Raw genomic sequence first — 22,415 nt, 5'->3', positions numbered from 1 at the left:
AGAATGGAAGTTATGGCTCTAAGAGCTAAGAGAAGGCAGTGTATTCAAATATGACACATTCAGTAAATCTGATGTGGGAGGATTAAGAGAAAAGATGTTCTCCGTTGTGATGTGTGAAAGCAGCTTACTGTTTACTGTCTTCAAATAGAATTGATGGTATTTTCAGATCAGAATCCAGAGTTTCTCCATCGATCATTTTTGTCCCTGTTTTACTCATCCAACTGTGAAAGGTTTGATTTAGCACAAAGGATAAATGCCATGATTTAGTTTTCAGTGTCTGTCATATATAAGCCGTAACTGTACTGACCTCAAGTCAGGTGTTATTTATGCTGTGTGGCAGCCAAGGCTGCGGAAACCAATTTATTTCAGTCTCTGTTAACCATAACCCTTGGTCATTGTATAGTGACCAAAAAAATGTGATCAGGAATATGAGCTTACAGAAGAGATGGGGTAGAATAGGGTAACGAGCTCAGACATCTGGAGGGAGCTCTGAGTACAGTCACTGCTCCTTTGAGTCAAAAGAAGCCAGTCAATGTGATTCATGCATGTGATCAAAATTATTCATCTGCACCTTCAATTGGAGGATATCTGAGAGACCCCAGGATAGACCCAGAACTTGCTGGGAGAGGTACATTTGGACTACCTTGTTTAACCCGCTGCACCATGGTTTGATGCAGAATAAGTAGCAGAAGATGTACAGGTCAATGGATGGAAGTTCTGATCTGCCAGTGAAGTGTGTGTATCTTTTTTCACTGGGCGGCCTGTGTGTAGAAGACACTGTTTGGGCAGATTAAATCTGATGAATAATTAAGTCGATTTAAGGAGCTTATTAAATCCAGGGTTACAGAGGAGGGAGAGGAACAGGAAACTGAGCCCCTAAGCCCCCATGAGAGAACTAACCATCCTGAGAGCTGCTGCTAATAAGTCCCTTAGACTTATTTTATTCTAAAACACTGCAGGTAACTGTTTTGTTTGCCTGTTGCAGATACTGTGCACTGAAAATAAATGTCCATTTCCAAACAACATAACACATCAGACCCTGAGAAACTGTATATGGGCAAGAACTAAATCCATCAAAACTTAAAGCCTGTCCAACACTATCAGATAAACAGGCCACGTAGGTACTGGTGAATTATAGTGATGAACAAGTCTCCGTTACTAATGCATGCTCTGAATATAGTGATTAACAATACAGGATAACCCAGGTGATCTTTACTTTAAATCAAGACTCTGCATATTTCCCTGTGTGACTTTTCTCTGGCTCCCTCCCACAGTCCAAAGACAGGTATACTGGTTACTCTGAAGTGCCTGTAGTTGCGAATGGGAGCATGGATGGTTATTTGTCTCTATGTGTCGGCTCTGTGACGGATGGATGTGCATTTATTGCTCTAATTGCCGCTTCCATTGTGGCCATAAGTGATTAATACAGGAAAACAGCAATGTCTCGAGATCCTGTGATGCCACAAACTCAAAAGAAAATCACCTCGAGTTGACTAGACAGAGAGCAATTGTTTTGACAGGTTCTAGCAGTGTTACTGAGGAAACATCCAAAAGTGAATGAGCACAAGACAGTGTAAAAACTGTTTTAGCAATTCATCTGGTGTCTTCTTCCCACAGCAATTGACCTTTTAACAGTGCATCTGAAAATCTGAATATTTTAAAACCAGCTACCAACCGATGTGATATATATATCTCTTAAAAAACTATATTTATCTTTTTTAACCTCATTTATTTAACTTGATATGCCTTATTATGGGTGTGCAGTAGAACAGATGGTTTACCAGGTATAATACTTTTATCTAATGTTGATGTACACACCTGTAATTCAAGCTGTGCATTTACAGTAGCCAAACTCATACATTTATAATTATTTTATGACATTTGAAATGTTTACTCGAAAGTAAAAAACAAGTAGCTAATACTACTCATCTGCTAAGGTCCAAAAATGAAATGCACTTAATTCTGTATCTGTTTACGAAAACAGTCTGTTCTTCTGAATCATCAACAGTGACACGCCGCCTCTCAGAAGGATGACATATGGAGATTCTGAGTGAAAATATGCTGGTGGGATGCCTGGTAACATTCAATCAGCCCTCGTCTTTCAAAAAAAATATGGCATGGATGCTTCCCATGTGTTAGAATTTTGAACACATTCAGCCATAGGAGCTAAACGCTGAAATGCTGTTCCCTAGAGCCTGAGAGGGAAGAGGACACTCACTCTTGGCCTTTTCATTCTTGCGCGACGGTCTCCAGCGAATGCAGGACTTGTGTTCGTCCAGATAGAAGAACCGCACCAGTCCCTTGGAGCCACCACGGAGCTTCACCATCTGGGTTCCCATCTGCATGGAGCTCATACATTTCTCCACTGGAGGCAAGGAAACAAGACAGAGAAAGAAAAAAAGAATGGGAGGTTGTCAAAAAGGAAGCAGACAATGTGCACTGCAACTAAAAGAAAGTGAATGACAGGCAGAAATCTGTATACAATACATTATGTACACACACACACACACACACACACACACACACACACACACACACACACACACACACACACACACACACACACACTTGTACTTCTGTCTTATTGAGGTCACTCATTGACATAATGGAGTTGCTAGCCCCTCACGCAAAACTTAACCATCACAACTAAATGCCTTACCCTTACATACTTCTGTCCATAACCCTAAAACCAAAACCAAGTCCAAAATTTCCAAATGGTCCACACAAATATATCAGTATACTACCCACCCATCAGACAAACACATTGGATGTGCTTGTCACTACAGACAGGGCTTTGCTTCAAGGAAGAGACAAGAAAAGAGACGGCAGCGAGAAGTCGTTTCCTCATGAAATAACCCTTTAACAAGATCTCTCCTTTACACTGTAGATTAACTTGGAACAACACCCCACTCCCCCCAAAAAAAAGAAAACAGGAAAGCCAGAGTCTGAAAATACAGACAAGTCCATGACCTTGCTTTATTTTGGCAGAGAATTGGATAGAGAATGTCCTCCACAGGAAGCTAATGGTGTGGTAATCCGGCCTTGTCTGGCTGGGATGGACAGCCACATGCCCTTAGGATGCAGTCACACCCCATGTGGTCATACTATCAATTATCAGCTTATCCTATCAAACACCCACAACATGCAGGAAATTAGGACCTCAACCCACACACACATTTCTTCATAAGGCTAGCACATCACTGACACACATTGATATCCAACATGCCTGCTGTGAGAGTAATGCTACACTTAGGTCATTTAACAACATTCTTAGCAGATCATTCTGTAAAAAAAAAGGTTGAAGGTGCATTTCTGATCAGCAAGTTAACACATTTAATTACTAATGTCTGCAATGTAGCAATAGCAAACATTTTCATATCCCCGCTTTGATCTGAAAGCTTAGTGAATATTTACCCTACCCACACAAGGCTTTGTAGTTTGGAAGCCAAACATGTTCTCAAAACGACTTAGCTGTTCTGGGTGCCTATTGAATTTCCAAAAGGCACTAGATTTAGAGAGTGGTGTAGGGAAGTCTAATTTTTGGCAAAAATATGATAAAAAAAAAAAGGATCATTATAATCTTATACTTTTATTTCATCTTTAAATACTAAATAATAATAATAATATTATAATATATATATAATATAAATAATTTATAATATATAAATATATATACATAATAATATAATATACTAATATATATAATAATATATAAATAATTTATAATATATAAATAATGTGTGGTCGGTTAGTAAAACTGACTTGGAACAAGAAAACAACACTTTTAACTTGGATCACATTTTGTCCTCTTTGACCAGAATGCAACATACACTACATCCAAAACCTCCTAGTGAGAAATGCAAACCAGCAGTGGTGGATTATACCAAGTTAGCATTGATTTGACATTGCTGTGGTCTCACTGCAAAGCGCCCATCCCCAGGGCATTGTTAATGTAGTTCAGTCCCCTTCTCTAAACCTCTGTTATTGAATTACTCAGGACTATATGAGCAAAGTGCACAGCTCCACACCACCACGGCCACTGCAATGTTAACAATACACACCATCGGTTCTACTATTCTTATAAAGGCAAGCATTCTTATCTGTGGGGATCTGTAAAGCTTTAAAATGCACAATAATTCATGCTGGACTGAATCACACAGATATCGGTGCCTGAGCCCTGTACTGCAGTCGTTGCCTTGCTTACAGGCAACTTCAACATCTCTGCAGGTGCCTGGTAAACATTACACTTAACTGGAGGCAACACACGCTCTACATGGATCTGGCAGCACATAAGTTTAGCCTAGTTAGCGAAACTCGAGCCGACATGACAACAAAATACCTGAAGCTAAAAGGTTGGTAGGCTGGCTATATTTCACTCAAAATGATTCAGATACTGGGACACGCAGAATATATTTGAAAACAGTTCTACGTAAAGGGAGGAACACAAGCATCGGGGGTTTTTCTGTCTGAACCTTATTGAGCCCAGGAGAAAAAAAAACTGAGCCCAACCTAAACCCAACCTGAGCCTGATGCAGTGAATGGAAGCTGCATTGAATTTGTGAAGCCCTGTCCCTGAGTAAGATGGTTATTGCTTCTTTTCCCACATTACAGACTTGTGTAGTGTATAAACAATCAGGTATTCACAAATTATGATGAGTTTGGAGTATTTTTGCTGTATTATGCCCTGAAAATGTTATTAAGTGTTTAGATTTAATAGTTTTACACTTCTTTATATTTGTATATTTAAGTTAACTTAAGCTAAAACCTTAAAGTGTCAACTTCTAATTTGCCTAAGATTTGTGCTTTTTAAATGTCCAGTGTGTGAGATTTAGGTGAAAGGGAACTATTGGCAGAAATTTAATGTAGAATAATCCTCATGATGTTTTCACTAGTTCATTTCATCTAAATTGTATGAATTGTAGTTTTCTTTACCCCAGAAAAGATCCTTTATATTTAAATACTTTATATTTACATCGAGGGGACCCTCTCTACGGAGGCTGCCATGTTTTTTACATTAGTCCAGACTGGACAAACTAAACACCTTTTGAGTTTTTATGACAACTGAAGCTGCCACAGGTTCTTTTTCATGTTTGGAAGGAGAGGGTGAGGTGAGGGGTGTTCAGCTGCAACATGCAACTTCAACACTAGATATCACAAGATTCTACACACTGTACCTTTAAGAAAAAAAGTATCATCAAGGCACAGTTACAGTTTTCATAGTATCAATTTAGCACTGGTATCTGAAAAACACCCAAACAATGAAAAAAGAATGAATACTAGATGAGTTAAAGATCTGTTTGTCTGTGGGCCATTCAATTATTGCAATGCATTAAAGTTCCAACAGTACAAGAAGCTGTTGAATGAGATGTGGAACCTTTATTTTTTTTAACCACCCATTGTCTCACCTGGAGGACATAACTACATAATAAACTTTCACAAACTGCTAGTACTGTAAAGTACATTTTTATGATCCAGACGATGAAGGCATATCATATTACTAAAAGTGCAAATATGGTGACTCTTTAGCCTCTGAAAAATGTCTCCAATGTAAACTAGACCTCCAAAGTCATTACAGGGATCTTACAAATATTTCATGATGTCATTATTTCAAGACATATTGTAAGCAACTTTATACTCGCCCATTGAGATCTTGTGTTCTTCACTCACAGCTGTCAGAACTGGCTCAACAAAGAAACCCACAAACTATGAGGGAGGGAAATGCGTGTTATCAAGATGCCTATATATCCATGTAGGGATCAGCAGGAAGCTCTGTTTGATCAATTGTGATAATGCTATAATTCAAGCTGCACGTTGGAGGTGTTGTGCAGATAGAACAGGGATCCTACTGGACCTCCACACTTTCAGTAACTGAACATTCTGTGGTTACATGTAGGTCACACAGCCACCACGCAGGGGTCCTATCATTCCCATGTGCAAGCTGGATCACTCAAAACACATACACTTTCACACACACACAACACTGCAGTGCTTGGAAACATTTCACTGAGCCCTGAAATTCAAAGTTGTCTCAGTGTATCATTGTGCAAATGACTGAGAGGAGAATCTACATGCATCACTGTACACCGTTTGTCAAGACAAAGAATTTCGTAGATCCTAATAGTGATTTTGAAAAACATTATTTCTAACTATAAGCACGCTGCAGATAGAGGGAGAATGGTCTGTGTTCAGGATATACACTCACCGGCCACTCTATTAGGCACACCTGTTCAATTGCTTGTTAACACAAATAGCCAATCACATGGCAGCAACTCAATGCAATTATGCAATTAGACATCTAGACGTGGTGAAGACGACTTGCTGAAGTTCATATCGAGCATCAGAATGGGGAAGAAAGGGGATTTAAGTGACTTTGAATGTGGTCTGTGTATTTCAAAAACTGCTTATCTACTGGGATTTTCACGCACAACCATCTCTATCCACGTTCACAATAATCCACCCTCTCTGACCAGAGAAATCTAAAGCTGGGAGACTGTGATTACGAACAAACACGCCAAATCACGTGCGATGTACTGTTCTTCTATTTGAGCACACCTTCAACAACCGTCTCTACCACCAGAGTCACAGCCGCACCTACAGTAGAGCCGTGACAAAGGAGCCACCAACTTCCTGGTTAGATGCTGTGTCCTGATATCAATGTTGAGGCACCAAATCCAAAACTCTGTCATAACTATACTATGGCCACTTATTATGAATCAGTGCTTTTGTACATGAACTGTGACACATAAGAGACAAACAAACCAGTTATCAGTCAATTAACTGTTGGAGAATAAAGAAAAGTATCATCGATATTCAATTCGCTTCGGATAAAAGCGTCGGCTAAATGCCCTAAATGTAAATGTTTTTACAGCTTTGACTCTGGGCTATTAATGTAACATGGGTGCAGAGCAGCTATTTGTTGATTTCAAGTGAGAGGTTCTTTCTATCGCTGCTGGCTGATTGCAGCGCCTGATGCCACTGGCTGTAACAGAGCTAAGCATTTGCACTCCTTCAGTCAGAGAGGGGGCAGTAAGCCATGAAATGAGCTGCTGTCAAAGTTTTGGCTGGAATGAGAGCATGCAGACTCTGTAGGCCTCTCAGGTCAGGATGGCACCCGGCTGAAAACTATCTCCTGTCAGTGATCTAAGTGGCTCATCCTCCTCCTCCTGTCAAAGATGAGTTGCACACACTAACAGCCATCACGGTCTTCTGGCCAATATTTCCATCTGCTACTATCGCTGCCTACAAAACTCATTCCCACTGTCAGCCCACCATGTGTTTGCTTTACTGATATTAAAAGGAAAGTGATGGATTATCCGACTGTCTAAATGGAGTGAGGAGTGTTGTCACATTGCATGTGCAAATTTGATTTTATCGGTGGAGTGAGTGGTTAAATCTCATCAAATTGAATCCAAAGTGAATCGTTTCAACATGGAACACACCCTTATAGTTGCTTTGAACAGAATTAACTCACGGATGAAAAGGCACAGAAGGAGGCCACACTTTGCTCACACTTCCCAGGCAGTCTGCTGAGGAGAGAATGTGTTTGCTCATGTGATGTAGCTGGCTGTGCGTGGGAAACCCCTTGGGAAGTCAAATAAATCTTTGAAATATCTTCTTACTGTACTTTACTGAGGAACGCTCGTGTAGAAGTAGCATGATTTTTATAGGGCTTTGCCCCAGGGTGAAGTAAAAGTCTGGGGAGGCTGTAGGTTTCCAAAACTTTGCTTCGGCAGTAAAATGTTACAGAACACTGCTATGAGATAGGAATCAACCCAGCAATGAAATTACCCATGAGTCAAGAGACTGAGTATATTAAAAAGATTCAAGATACTATGATACAGTAACTCAGAGTAGCTGACCTTAATATTGTTTGAACAGTAACTTCACATACACAACAGAACACACCAGCAGCCACTAAGCAGCAAGAGGTGGAAGAAATGCATCTGATTATCTCTGGCTTGGTCGTAACCTATGGAATGCTGGTTAAGCCTGGATAATAGGTGGTATGCTTTCCCTCTGAGTTCTGTGGAAACAATATGAAGTTTCACAGAACCTGGAATAACAGCTAACTATGCCCGCAGTTCGTTCTGAGTTTTGTCCCAGAAGTCCAATCACTGACTGGGGCAGCATGTGTTCCAGTTATATGCAATCAAAGTCAGGAGGACTGCAGAAACAACGATACAAGTTGGGGTGGGCGTTAAAAGACAAAGATAATTATCGCGATATAATTTGTCCTCAATAGAAATAAAAGACAGTTGTTACATCGATAGAACTCTTTCCATCCAAGCACGAACAGCCACTGATAATGAGAATAGCGCCGCGCCCAAGTGTAGGGGCAGCAGCACATGAAACAAACACACAGAAACAAACACCATCACAAGTTATGAGGACACGTACAGGACTGACATTTACTTTGTGTTTGTCTGATTCGCTCCAGAGTTTATGAGACACACTTTTAAACCTGCTACACAACACGTATAGACAGAACATCAGGGTTAAAGTGACTGGAACAACCCGGAGTCATGATCCGACTAACTAAATATACATCAGGACTGTCAGTGTCCACATTCTAAGCAACAACATTGTGGAAAGCAATAATGTAGGAAGGAAATAAAAGAAAACAAAGTGCTGTGAAGACACAGTAGACAGGGACAAAGACCGGGGGATGAACTGTTGTAGAATTTGACAGTACGCTTACAGACCGTCTTTGAGAGAAAAAAATATACTGCAGTATAAACATGTTCAACACCTTGTAGAGATAAGGAGAGAGAAAGACCAAAAGTGGAGCACTAGACACACAATAGAACTGAACGCTAAACCATTTAGTCAGGGCCTGGGCCTGTTGCCATGGTTACAACATCAGATCTAAAGTGTGTTGATGTGGAGACGCTGAACTTTGGAGGAACACTGGATGTTCCAATGGCTGAAAACAAGCTGAGACTCTATCTGCACGCTTGATTACTGGGAGCACACAACAGGATTTATCAGGGCGACAACAACTGAGCTAATCTGAGTCCTGTTTTCTCCCCCTGAACATGTTCACGTCCACACATGACGTCCTTTTTATTAGGACTTAACACATGACAAAGTAAATGCTATATAAAATGAACACGTTCATATACAATATTGTGTCAACACATTCCTTTTAAGGTAAAAAATCAGTCAATAAAGGCAACACTATCACCAGATTAGAATGCTGATAAAACCCCAGATCATTCAGTCACATTTTTGAAATTGTGACTTTCTCCAATATCTGCTTATGGCTATGCAATAGTACATGTTTAGGGAAGAGCATTAAAAATAACAAATGGTAAATAAATTGAAAACACTTTAAACGTACAGACACAAGTACTTTATGACCTTCTCCAGAAAAACCTCTTGCAACACTGGCGAATATGAAAATGTCTCAGTTGGAATATGATAAATAGCTCAGTCCACATTGTGTCTCTTACAAGTTATGACGAGTCTGTGTTTTCTGATTTTAACTAACATTATACTGAAGAACATGGCTGCTCTGTAATGGGACGACCTACTTCGAACCTGTGTATTTTGCAGGGATAAGTGTTCCTGCTGTTTGGTTAACTGGGTTAAAGCAGGAAGCAGACAACAGGTGACAGACCAGTAGGCGGTTCTCCACCACAACAAGGCTGATGAGTGGGTGTCACCTAATTGACGTGGCAGATTGACCTGGGTGGCTGCTGCCACTGTTTCAATATGGGGCAAGTAGGTGGAGTTAGTTACTCTCATCTGTCAGGGCACCAGGTTAAGCTCACAGGGATTGTCTGGTGGCCATATGTTGCACGCATGCCTGACAGTGAAGAGGCAACCCTGATGAGAACTGACGGGCTGGTGGTGTGAAGGTTTAACACACAGCCTCTTTGACTGAAGGATGACAAATTAATAACATCCTGAGATGCTATTGAGACAAACGATGAACAGTGTTTGCCAATAATAGTTTGACAATCACCGTTTCATACTGGAATGAAAATATCCATCCATTGATTTTTTTGTATAGGCCTGTCACAATATGAACCTTGACCACCACACAATGATTTTGTTTTTATATATCAAAACCATCAAGGCAGAAGAATTGGTTTGTCATGATGAATGACAGGAACAAGAATCACTCATTCACTCAAAATGTTCCTGTGGAACAAATTCAAACATTATGATCTCATTCCAAACTCAATGCCATTACTCTGTCCTCCCAGCATTTTGTTCATGAAACCTTTCTTTGGAGCCAATCTCCTCACATGACTGACCAGACTGATGAGTTACTCAAATCCGGACCACAAAACAAGAGCAAAATCAACTCCCGGTTTTGGTGCATACTTTTGATGAAACGTATTTTAGTTATAGATCCAACCAGTCTCACTCTGTAAATCTCTCTTACCCATGTAGCCAAGTCTCCATTTAGAGAAAGCCACAATGCTGCTGCCTATCCAGAAGAACTCCTCCACTACATTGGACAGAGGGGCCTGCTGCAGGCTCTTCAGCTTGTCCTGGACCTCCTCTGAGCAGAAAGCCCCTTTAGCCTGAGGTCCTGGCTTGTCTCCTGTGGTTGCCGTGGCAGTGGAACACATCAGGGCTGACGACACTGGGCCAATGGAGAAAAAGCTGTTCTTCTTGGATGTGCTCATTTGGAATAACTTAAGTTGCTATCCTTAAAGTTGAGGGGATGTCCCCGCAGATATTTTATGAGAGAGCAAATGTGTCTGTGTAGGCTGATGAGCTACAGTGCCTTTTTTTTTTTTAAGGAACTCTAATTAGATGAGGTTCTGTATCATTTATTACTCCACCAGTTTAAAAACTCAGCATAACTAGTTTGTAATTTCCTTCCCAGAGTCAAAGCAGAATCCGAGGAGAAAAGAGAGAAAAAAAAAATCCTGTCTCCGAATGGAATCAACAGTTGGTCAATAATCTTGTGATGTTATTGCCCCAGCAATTCCTGCTTATTGCAGCGCCGTCTTTTCAATATTCTTCCATCTCAAAAGTCAAAGAGTCCCAGAAGTATGTCTCCAAAGCTTCAATTTGTCTTCATGCTGGGCCATCATTACTTCATTTCTTCCCTCAGCAAGCATCCATCAGTAGTGCTGAAAATGGCTGTTTTCTTATGAAAGAGAGATTGCGGCTGCATTGATGGAAAGCAGAAAAGACATGCAAGCACGACACACAAACAGTAACATGTGTTGGGCAGGCAGAAATCCTAAATCCCTAGGAAGCAGTAATCCTGGTCTAGGAGATTTGCTAAATGTGTGGAGCGAAATGCAGTGACCTGCAGGGAGAGAGGGAGGATGATAGGACACCACAGACCTCTTGTAAAGAGGCAGCTTCTTTTATGCTCCAGGACCAATTACAGAGTCAGTTTAATGTCGGAAGGTGTGTCCTGGAAAGACGAAGCTCTGATATTCCCCACACCTGTCCGCAGACATCACACAAACGCAGCCATGCTTCACCTGAAACAAGCCTTCTATCACTTATTCTACTCTCACTCTGCCTCACTGTTCTGTATCAGATCAAACTGAAAACTACATTTCTTTTAAAACGTTTAAAACAACATAGTTATTTTCACATTATAATATTCATAAGCAAAAATTGATATTTAGTTATTTAGTTTATAATAATTCTCATTCTGTCATTATCATTTCGACTCATCATATTTCCTACCAATATAAAAATATAATATGGGCAATAATTCATATCTGTCCATACCTCCCCATAGCTGCTGCTAAATCCTGACATGTATATATCTCATTTTAGCACCTTATAATGTTTTATTATTTTATTATAATGTTTTATTTTATTTTTTTGCACCTTATAATGTTTTTAAAAAAAAGTGCACTAGTACTGACATTTGTACTTATTGTTTCATTTGCACTAGTGTATGTCATTTGTATTTTTAGTTACTCTTATCTTATTTTATGACACTTGCATGTTGAGTTGCTTGAGGTGCCTGGGATTTAAGATTTTCATTGCCAACATGTACTGTTGTGCAGATGACAAATAAAACCTTTGAAACCTTCTGTCACATTTCATGTAAATCATCCAATTAAGCAAAACTCAGCAATTTCAGCTGTTCTTATTAAATTAAATTAAATTGTGCTTGAATTAATACGACGCCAGTTTCCACAACCATTCAAAACATTCAGGCCATTAGCTCTGGTTGTTCAGACTCCATCTTATCACCTCCGACACAATGTGAAACTGTAGACCGAACTAGGTCATGTGTCAGACTGACTTCTGACAGTGGGATGCAGTAGTGCGAGCACAGCGAGTGGTGTCCAATGTCGTCAAATCTCTCACCACCCACACTACTTGACAAACAGGTGCCGGGTACTGAATATGGAAGCGTTTCATTCACAGAGCTGACAAAGTCTGACAAAAGTGCGAAGAGATGGACAGACTGTTGTGCCCCTGAGAGGTTTCAGAGGGGAACACTCTATTTCTCTTTATGCCATTTGTCTAATTCTGACTGTTAAAATAGCGCGAGAGTTATTTTTTTATCTTGGTTCACAATCATTTCATTAGGACCGATTAAAATGAAAGGTCGGCGTAACTGTCGCTAACCAACCCGCCTGCCTGCGTGCAACCTGTTGAGTCTTCAGCCAGAGAGACATACACCACTGAACCAGAGAAGATAGCCAGAGGTTAGCGAGCAAGTCACGGAAATGTTAGCTTCTTGCAGTTGTCAGGCAGTGAGCGTAATGAGACTTTCTTTATTCTTGAAGTGAGCATTATGATTTTAAAAACAAGACTACTTAGTGGTGATAGCCCCACGTTTGTAGAAGTAAGACTGAAACTATATTCCGAAACAGAACCCACCTGTTGCCTGTTGACAAAATTATTTGTCAGGCCATTACATTTTTTAAAAATTCAAATCAGTATATAGTACGTAATAATATAAGTGTCCACTTTTTGATTCCATATTTTAACATTCCTGCCAGTTTGAAAATGAAGCTGAATGATCCCTTCACATTCAGTTTCATCACCCGAATTCCAGTGGTCAGTGAAGCTTTCACTTTAATCATGCCAATAATTCTGTTGCCAAAGATCATGAACTAACATCTTACAGCCGATGAAAATGTGAACAAATGCCATGAATGTGACGAAAAAACGTTCATTAATATCGACAGCCTCTGGCCTCCACAGACCACAGGTTGCACTTATGATGATCAAGCAGATCCAGAAGAAGGACAACCTTCATTTATTGACTTCTCAGTTCATCACAAACAGAACTGTGCTCAGCCCACTGCTGAGGCCAAAAGCTTTTCTGCTTCATATTATTCCACTGTTATCTATAATTAAATAGAGAGCATGACCGCCAACTGCCTAACTGAAATCAAATCCTCGATACACAAATTATTGTTATCATCATTGGTCTTAGATCCACCATTAACTTCTTCCTTACCATTGAAAACGCCACTCTGTTTCCCTCCCGTCACATCCGCAACTTTGGAATCTTCTCTGACAACCGCCTCACCTTCAAACATCATGTCAGTCAGCTACCAGAACTGCCTTTTTTAGCCTAAAGAAACTAGCTCACCTTTTCTATTACATCTTCCGCACTCCTCCATAAACTTCAGTCTATCAAGAACTCTGCTGCTCATCTGCTCACCTACACCTGCTCCACATCACCCTGTCCTCCAGAGCCTCCACTGGCTCCCAGTCCCTGAGCGCATAAATTCAAAATCCTCCTCCTCACCTACAGAGGCCTCCACAACCAGGCCACTACCTACCTCACACACTTGAAGCACTACACCACCTCCTCTCGCAGCCTCCATTCCTCTGACTCCAAACCTCCTCTCCACACAGGACCAAGCATCGGACCTGGAGTGACAGAGCATTCTCTGTAGCTGCACCCTCCCTCTGGAACTCTCTCCCCCGAGACACCAGAGACTGCACCGAGCTATCCACTTTCAAATCCCTTCTCAAAACCCAACTATTCAGATCTGCTTTCAATGTGTAATGAATTTGTGGTTTTATCTTTAGTGTATCTTTCTTTTAAATTCTAAATAAAGTTAAATGTATTATTATTATTATTAGTGCTCATCCACTGGAGTCATTTACTGAATTGTTGGGCTGATCTCCCCAACACAGTTATTTGGAAAACATCCAAATCTGAATCTTCTACAACAACCAGAGACTGAAAATCATTTAAATTAAATAAATCACTGTTTCCTGTATATTTTTTTAGCCAAATTCATCAGAGGACCCATAATATTGAGTACATTACCACATATTGTTTTAGATTCACGTGAAAATAAGGACTCCTGTTGGAGGCAAGTTCTGTTAATGCCAAGCATCACATTTTTTGGGACGGTAATGTAATTGATCCTTTTTGGCAGAATATTCACAAGATCATTAAAAATGGATTAGATATTAAGATCCCATTCAAGTTTGACATACTATATCTTGCCCATTAAGCCACAAATATATATTTAAAGTTTTACTGTATGACTAGAAACTAGATCAAGAAAATGGACAGGCCAAGACTTTATAGAAACCATGAAGAAAATGTATGGAACTGAGCTTTTCAGTAAAGCTGCAATTAAATAGATTGGGTCTATTAGTGACACAGCAGCTGGGTATTCTAATTAATGAATTAAGTTTAAATCTCTGTTACCATTGTCAGGTGAAGGAAATACATGAATTAAATGCTTTTTTAACTAAAAAGCTTGTCCTCAATCAAATGTCCTGGCAGGATACATAGGTACTGTCCCCTATATGTGTATTTCTTTCTATTTGATTTTATTACTTTGTGTTATTATATTATTTTCAGCCATTGTTTTGTTGTAGGGTTAATTGATTATATGTGCATATAATACATGAGAACAATCAAGACATAAAGAAACACCGTAAAAGAAATATGTCAAACAAAGTGGCAGAAGTCTGAAAGAGGTCTATGAGCAGCAGAGGACAGGGAGTGTGGAGAGAGCTGATGTTCGGTCATTCGGAGTAGAACCGGCGTGCGGGGACTCACCGTGGCCGCGGGGCCCGCCCTTCTCCACACTCCTGCCGGCCAAACATTTGGAGAAGCCGTTCACAGACAGTAAGCTCGCTTTGCTGTGGCGCTTCCGCACCTTGGACCACGTGGCGTAAATATGCACTTTCGACGGCTTGTCATTGAGGAACCAGAGGTGAGCGTGCTCGAGGAGAGTCTCGGTCTGTGGCATAACAACTCACACACGGGCACACTCATGGAAGCAGCAGCCGCGGTTCCCCTTCACACACACCCGCACGTCGGGAATCACGCACATCGCGGGAGGACAGTGGCTCATTACTCAGGTAGCCTCCCGCACGTGCACACACCTGCGGCGCGTTCGGGCGCATGGTGGAAAATGGGAAATGTGGGGATCAGCAGTAAAGATTGAAACACTTCTCATTTTAACAAAGAGAATTATTTTGTATTCCTTATTTCGCTTCTGAGTCAAAGACCCATTGGATATGTGGTCATAAATCATCCCACTCCCATCAGTTACGTTTACTGATAAATACATCAATTATTGCAATCTTTTATTTTGGGTATTTCTTCACATTTAAAACACTTTTTGTGAAATATGTGTATTGAAATGATTTTGGATGTTGGTGGCCCAACTTGTGAAACACTGGCCAGGATTCACTGTCAACTACAATAAACAGTGACAACTTGGAAATGCACACAAATATTATTGTAGCCTATGTTTGTTTGTTTGTTTAATACATTTTTTTTTTCTTACATAACCACCATCCTACTAGAAGCGGTATTAGACAGGTAATGTTGCCTTACGTTGTGTTTTCTGTTTGTGATAGTAATAATTGCCTCTGGAGTCAGGCGAGCTTCGAGAGGTCACCTGCACTTAAAGCGGTCACACAGGTGACCTTCAGAACTGATAATTGTTGACATGCAGCGAGAACGCTTCCTGAGGGATTGTGGGAGCACATTGTCATTTAATGAATTCTCCCTGCCAGAAACAAAGTCAGTATGTGTGAGCCTCTGCTACACACGTGCACTGTCCATGGTGCTGAACAGCTCCAACCACACCAGACAAACTCTTTGTTGCACTGGTGATGCAAGATCCTGCTCTTAAAGGTACAGTGTTTAGAATTTAGTGATATCGAGTGTTGAAATTAAATGTTGCAGCTGAACACCCCTCACCTCACCCTCCCCCTAAAAAACATAAAAAAGAAACTGTGGTAGCCTTTAAATGTCATAAAAACTCAAAAGATGTTTGGTTTGTCCAGTCTGGACTAATGTAAAAAAAAATGGCGGCCTCCGTAGAGAGGGTCCCCTCGATGTAGATATGAGGTATTTAAATATAAAGGACCTTTTCTGGGGTAAAGAAAACTACAATTCATACAATTTAGATTGAACCAGTGAAAACATCATGAGGATTATTCTATATAAAATTTCTGCCAATAGTTCCCTTTCACCTAAATCTTACACACTGGACCTTTAAAGGTGCTGCCAGACCTTGAAATCATTGTAAGCCACAGGAACATTAGTTAGGTCAGCCACTGATGCTGGCTTATAAGAGGTGAGGTAATCTATACTGTAAATTGCTGTGAATGATTTGTTCTTTGTCATAGTATTCATTAGGTTTTGAAAGAAGCTGTTTGCTCTTCTATTTGTATTATTTTAATATACTTTGAGTATTAGTGATGAATTTGAGTTTTTTTGTCTTCATTTTGTTTGTAAGTACTGCAGCATATGTGGGGAAAAAATGTCCCCAGAGTTTCCAGAAGTAGCTGTGTGAAGTCTAAAGAATGCCCCTAAGTGCAATCTTACCATTGTTGCATCACCCACTCCTAATATCTGCTGCAGGTTACATTCCCTAGACTACATTAGCTGTTACTAGCATAGCATAACCCAATCCCTGACCTGTCTGTTGGCTTACTTTTAGAATGGCGTTGGTTCTCTTTTGATATTTCAGAAAATCCTTATAAAAAGAGTTTTAAGCCTGGAACCATGAGATGAATTATTCATGACCATAAAAAATTATATTCAGAACCGATATGTGTGTAATTCTTTTAAGAGTGAAGGAACTACGTATCACATAAACCATAACAAATTATCTCTGTCCAATGAATACCAGTGCGCTTCTTCTTGAATTTAACCTTGTTGACAATATAGTATTGCAATATGTTGTACTTATGTATGTATATAGTTTTCCATATAGTGTATAACCAAGTAAATATATACTGAACAATCTGACCGTGGGCAGACATGAACTTCGCGGTGGTGGTAAAACATTTCTATGGTAACAGCGAGCTCTACCAATCTGAGAGGGCGCTGTCACACCTGAGGATTGTGGGCAGTGTAGTACTTCTTGTTGACACCATGAACTAAACACATTTTTCTTTAGACTCGGTAATGTCACACAAACTCATGTATCTCGTGTTTAGTCTGCCTTGGATGGTTACAATATTATGGTTGAAGCATGTGGGAGTCAGTAATTCTACTGATCAATGCACTAAACTGACCCCCTCATACATAAACACTCCAAATAATCCAGTCATGATTTGTGTTAAAATGTTGTATGATATATATCTTATGATATCTAATAACAAACAAAAAAAGAACAAGTGTGCTTGCTGGTATGTTAAAAGATTGTGGGGGCACCTCCTGAATGTGTTTGGCTGTTGCTTTTTAGAAACAGGAAACAGTAAGTGGTGATTCTAACTTTTTGTTACTAAAAAAGTGACTTTAACTGAAATAAGCATACAGGGCTTCAAACTAGCAGACTAATGGGCAACAAGAGGATAAAATACATAATGATGAGAGCAGTTTGGTTTTTGTTTCCTGCAAATGACAGACCCGCTGCATTCATGGACTGACCTCTGGGACAAGAAGATACAGGTATATTCACTTAATGATGCCTCACTGTGTTTCTCTGCACTCAACTGCTTTGTTCTGTCATTTGGTCTGATTTTGGGATCCTGCAGGCTAAATAACTAATGAAATCCCACCTAGTAGACTGCAAAGTTGCATATCAGAGCCAGCAGGAAGAAGAAATAATGGAATGATATAATGGGGGACTATAAAACCCTGCCTTTGATTCCAAACTGATACAGCACAGAGAGTATCCACTTTTTTTTGACAGTTGCTGTGAGGGATTACTCCAGAAAGCACCGTCCTGGAATAAAATAATAATAATAATAATGAGGGTAGAACAAGGCAAGAATTTCACTCTAAACTGGGATTCTAATCCAAGGTGAAAGCCTGCCCAGAGACATTGGCACCAATAGCTGGATGAAATTTAGCCTTAAAAAACAAATTCTCAAAGCAAAGAGAGAAAGATGAAGAAGAGAGGCAGCATGAGTGTGTGTGTGTGTGTGTGTGTGTGAGGAAGAATCAACTCCCCTCTCGGTAGCTAAAAATAACAGGAACAGGATATTACATGAACCTCTACATGGGCACAGGACATATTAGGGCCAGAGCAGCTCTGTCTGTGGAGTTTATAATGCTCTTGTGCACTTAGCATTATTACTGTCTATTGCATGAAAGGGTTTAGCAGACAAAATGTGGATCTGTTACAAAGTGCATACACCCTGCACTCTATTCACCTTTTAATAATGCGATTTTATAATGGGATGACACCCACATACAACACAACCTGACGGTAAACATTTTTTCATGTATTCCTTGATATTGTAAAAGTGACAAATGCTTTTCAAATTGGTTCCTGTACGTTTTCAATTCAATCTGCGCTGTCCTCCCTGCCAGCAGCCCCAAGAGGCTACAGCACTTATTACACCCCTAAATATGAAAGTGATGACAGCATAAGGCAATTAGAGAGTAAATGGTTGAGAGAAAGATCAAACTCATTTATTTCATACCAACTTGGCCAGTCACTTTAAAATTAACAAGAAAGATATTGGACAGGCAACAGAACCCAAATACAAACACTTTATGAATCCTCGAAATGTATTATTGATACGATGTTAGAAAATAACTTTTTTCAATACTGTATCTTACTATACTCTACACAGTACTAAATACACATTACAGGTGTCGGAATACTGAAAATTAAGTTTATTTTAAATGGTGAAAAACTGAGTGGATGCAAATGTACAAACTGAGGAGTTTATTTATTTAAGAATGATTCTAATTACTTTTAAAAAGCCAGACATGGACTTTCCCTCCCTATATTTCAGTCCTTTTATCTCCCTACAAGCCAGGACACAGTCTGAGATCCTCTGGGAAGGTGTTGCTAGCATTCTGAAGTCTAGGCCGAAAACTGAAGGACACAGAGTCTTTACCGAGAGGGCCCTAACACTTCAGAACAATCTGCCAGAAGTGATTCGACTAGCAGACCAGTCACCTGTTTTATCTCACTTCTTAAGACGCAACTCCATAAAAAAGCCTTTACCTTATGATGTCTAAGACTTTTATTATCTGTATCATCATTATTTTTTTTTACTGAATTTCATATTGTTTGTTGTAAAGCACTTTGTTACTTGTATTGAAAAGTGCTATACAAACACAATCATTAGAGTGTTACACAGACCAAAGCTGCTTTCAGGAATGCACTGAACTCCAGAGGACCCACAGAGATTATATGTAGGGGCTGTTTGATTGAACGCAGATATCTTGAGTGAGAGCCTCTAGAGTCTCTGCAGACTTTCTCCAGCCAGCCCCCGAGTAACAATTCTGCAGAAACCCAAAGGAGCCTATGTGACAACACAGCAGGAGATCCCCTGTGTGAAAGGTAAACTCTGCTGGAAGTCTGGACCCAATTCTCTGGACCTCCTCTGGTCATGTCTGAAAACGGCTCAAGAGTAATACTGGCAAGGGCTGTGTGCAATGTAAGCACTGTTTGGGCTAAGAAAAGTTACAAGTGAGCAAACTGAACTTTAATCATCCATGCTGTATGGTTTAGGAAGAATGAAACACAACAGAAGGAAACATCCAGCGCTTTTATCCGATGGGGAGGTAGGATTTTGGAAGACGGTGATTCATCCCTTCATCAGAATTCCACACAACGGTGTAGCCCTAACTCTTCCTACAAGGACTTCTGAGCACAACTTATTGAAACAATGCATGCTGTGTTTCGTTGTAATTTGTTTGCGAGACACTCAAACCCCAGGCAACGGGTGTAATGAATGCATCATTCCATTATAAAGAGCAATTTCATGTGCATCATTTCATACAAACACAACTCTGAGCGACATATAACATGTTAATTAAAAATACACACTCACCCTCCAGAATGTCCCACTCTCTTGTGTGTTTGTGTGTGTGTGTGTGTGCGTGTGTCTCCGCCCACATTCCCACAGTGTGGATTAGGATGTGTTCTACGAGCCAACATGTAATATACAAAAAGCAGAGGGGACACTTGTGCTGCTGCCCACACTTGATCAAGAAAAGAGAAAGAATCTCCGTCCTGCCTCTTCGTTCATTTCTCATCCTCTCTGCCAGATTCAGAAGAAAGAACATATTAACCATCTACTAATAGAAGGAGTGGGAACCTGCATGGCCACGCCAACACCACACAACAATGAAGCCTGTCTCTTTTTTCACTTGAAAGATTAAATTAGCTCCAACAAGAAGCTGGTTTTAAAAATAGAATCTTCCTATCTGAATGATTCTATATAAAAGTACGATCTGGAGAATGTATGTGTTCACACCTACGACAGCTTTTTAAAATATTTCATCTTTATGTTTTATTTATACGAGCAACAGAAAATGTATTAAAATAGAACTTACTCTATGCAAAATACCGTATGTACTCCATTTCATATATTCATATTTCTGAATTATAATAATATGCAGTAAATATACAAGATCTGTCACCCATACTGTATACAGACCATTATTAAATATATGTAGATGTGTGTTTATAAATTGCTATATGTCATTTTTTCTATGAAAAACCTGAGGATAATCAGAAAGACATTTCTCAATGTATGATCATTAAAAACCAATACATTACTCCTCCATGTGCTTGTCTGGACGGTGAGGAGCCATTTGTTTCTGTTGGTTGACTTGACTATGTTCTGTTGGATGAAAGCACAGGACCCTGGTGTGGAGTAACCGAACCATCTGAGGCTGCCAGATGGCACAGTGGCACAGGGGAAGCTGACGCCTGCTACTAAACTCTGCAGGGGCACGACAACCATCGCAGCATGTGTGTGATGGTGTGTTAGTGTGTGTGTTACTAAGGAGTCAATACACAGGATTAGCTGCAGCAGAATCCCCTTGATACCTTCTTATGTGTATGCAAACACCTGCGCACGCTCACACATGCACAGACTTTGCTTTGAAATCCTGCGTCATTCTGGAAAATGTACACACACACACAGGCAGCTATGAACCTCTTATTAACACAGGTTAACACTTAATATTTTCTTACTCATGGATCGGATGGGAAAATAAAGTAACATTAATAGCAATTACACATATAAGTAATATTAACAATTGATATTATTTATAACAAATATCAGTTCACCCTTGAAGATTATGTTTAGGTTTGGACCATATATTCCAACAATTTTAGTTTTGGCAATGTGACTCAAATCAAATGTCTCTGAGCCACCAACCCTCTGGCAGAGATACAACGCTTGATATATGTGAACACAACATTCACATACACCTAATGCTAATACACAAGGATGCTGAGAGAGTGGGATGTGATAAACAAATGTCTATAGGACACACTTGATTGGTTGGTGCATGGACATCTTATCCTCTTCCTTTACAATAGTTCAATTAGCTCCTTTATTACCATGAACCAACTGATAACGGATGTAAAGCCTGCATGGGTGTGAGTCAGGAGCTAAGGAAATCTAATCAAAGCATTGTGTCTGTACAGGTGAAAGGTGAAGTGAGAACAAGCAGATCCAGCAGGTGGTGAACCTAAGAGTCGCAGGGTTATCAAAGAGGCGAGGATTTAAAAGATTTATCAGAGATTCCTCTGGGGGGGGATTGTGTAGAGCCACGGATCACTTTCTTAGAAGGAGAGGATTGCAGACAGAGCTGAGGGAGGACGAGGCAGGAGGAGTGAGAGGGAAGAGACGGCCGCACAAATCAGTGCCACAGATTCTCCTTTGAAGTCTGTCTGTTTCCATCGACTGCCTCTACTCCTTCTGACTTTTTATTTTTAGAGCCTCCCCGCCTGCCTGACATCTGCAGTGGCTGTCACCGCTGTATTCAAATCAACTCAGAGAGATAGAATGATAAAACACAAGTCTCCCTCGTTACAGTGGCCAATTATACAGCGTCTGTGGTCCACAAAACACTGAATAAATCATTAAGATGCTCTCGCAGCATTTCCACACTCCATTCAGCTTTTTAATTCAAACAAAACCACAGCGAACGCCCAGAGGCAGCTCAGACCTTCTGCTGACTGTCTCATTACTATCAATACAACGACGCACCAAGGAGAAACACTAAATAACACCTTCATATTTGTGGCTTCACTAATGCTGTCTCTGCT

The 22,415-nt window shown here is 40.2% G+C and overlaps 1 protein-coding gene across 3 annotated transcripts in view; it reads right to left on the bottom strand.

Annotated features, from left to right (window-relative positions):
* plch2a (phospholipase C, eta 2a) overlaps positions 1-22,415 on the bottom strand; it is a 191,929-nt gene that overhangs the window by 53,124 nt on the left and 116,390 nt on the right. The window contains exons 1-2 of one of the 3 annotated variants that reach the window (XM_069527294.1): positions 10,394-11,268; positions 2,219-2,365 (exon numbers count right to left, since the gene is read on the bottom strand). In XM_069527294.1, the coding sequence (XP_069383395.1) occupies positions 2,219-2,365; positions 10,394-10,640 (394 nt within the window). In that variant the 5' untranslated portion in view covers positions 10,641-11,268. Of the gene's footprint in view, positions 1-2,218; positions 2,366-10,393; positions 11,269-22,415 lie in introns of those variants that run through there. The other 2 variants (XM_069527292.1, XM_069527293.1) reach the window with 2 other exon arrangements.

Source organism: Paralichthys olivaceus, chromosome 6 (genome assembly GCF_024713975.1).
Source record: "Paralichthys olivaceus isolate ysfri-2021 chromosome 6, ASM2471397v2, whole genome shotgun sequence".
Lineage (NCBI taxonomy): Eukaryota > Metazoa > Chordata > Actinopteri > Pleuronectiformes > Paralichthyidae > Paralichthys > Paralichthys olivaceus.
The sequence above is the reverse complement of the archived record's forward strand: the minus strand, read 5'-3'. Positions and strand labels throughout refer to the sequence as shown.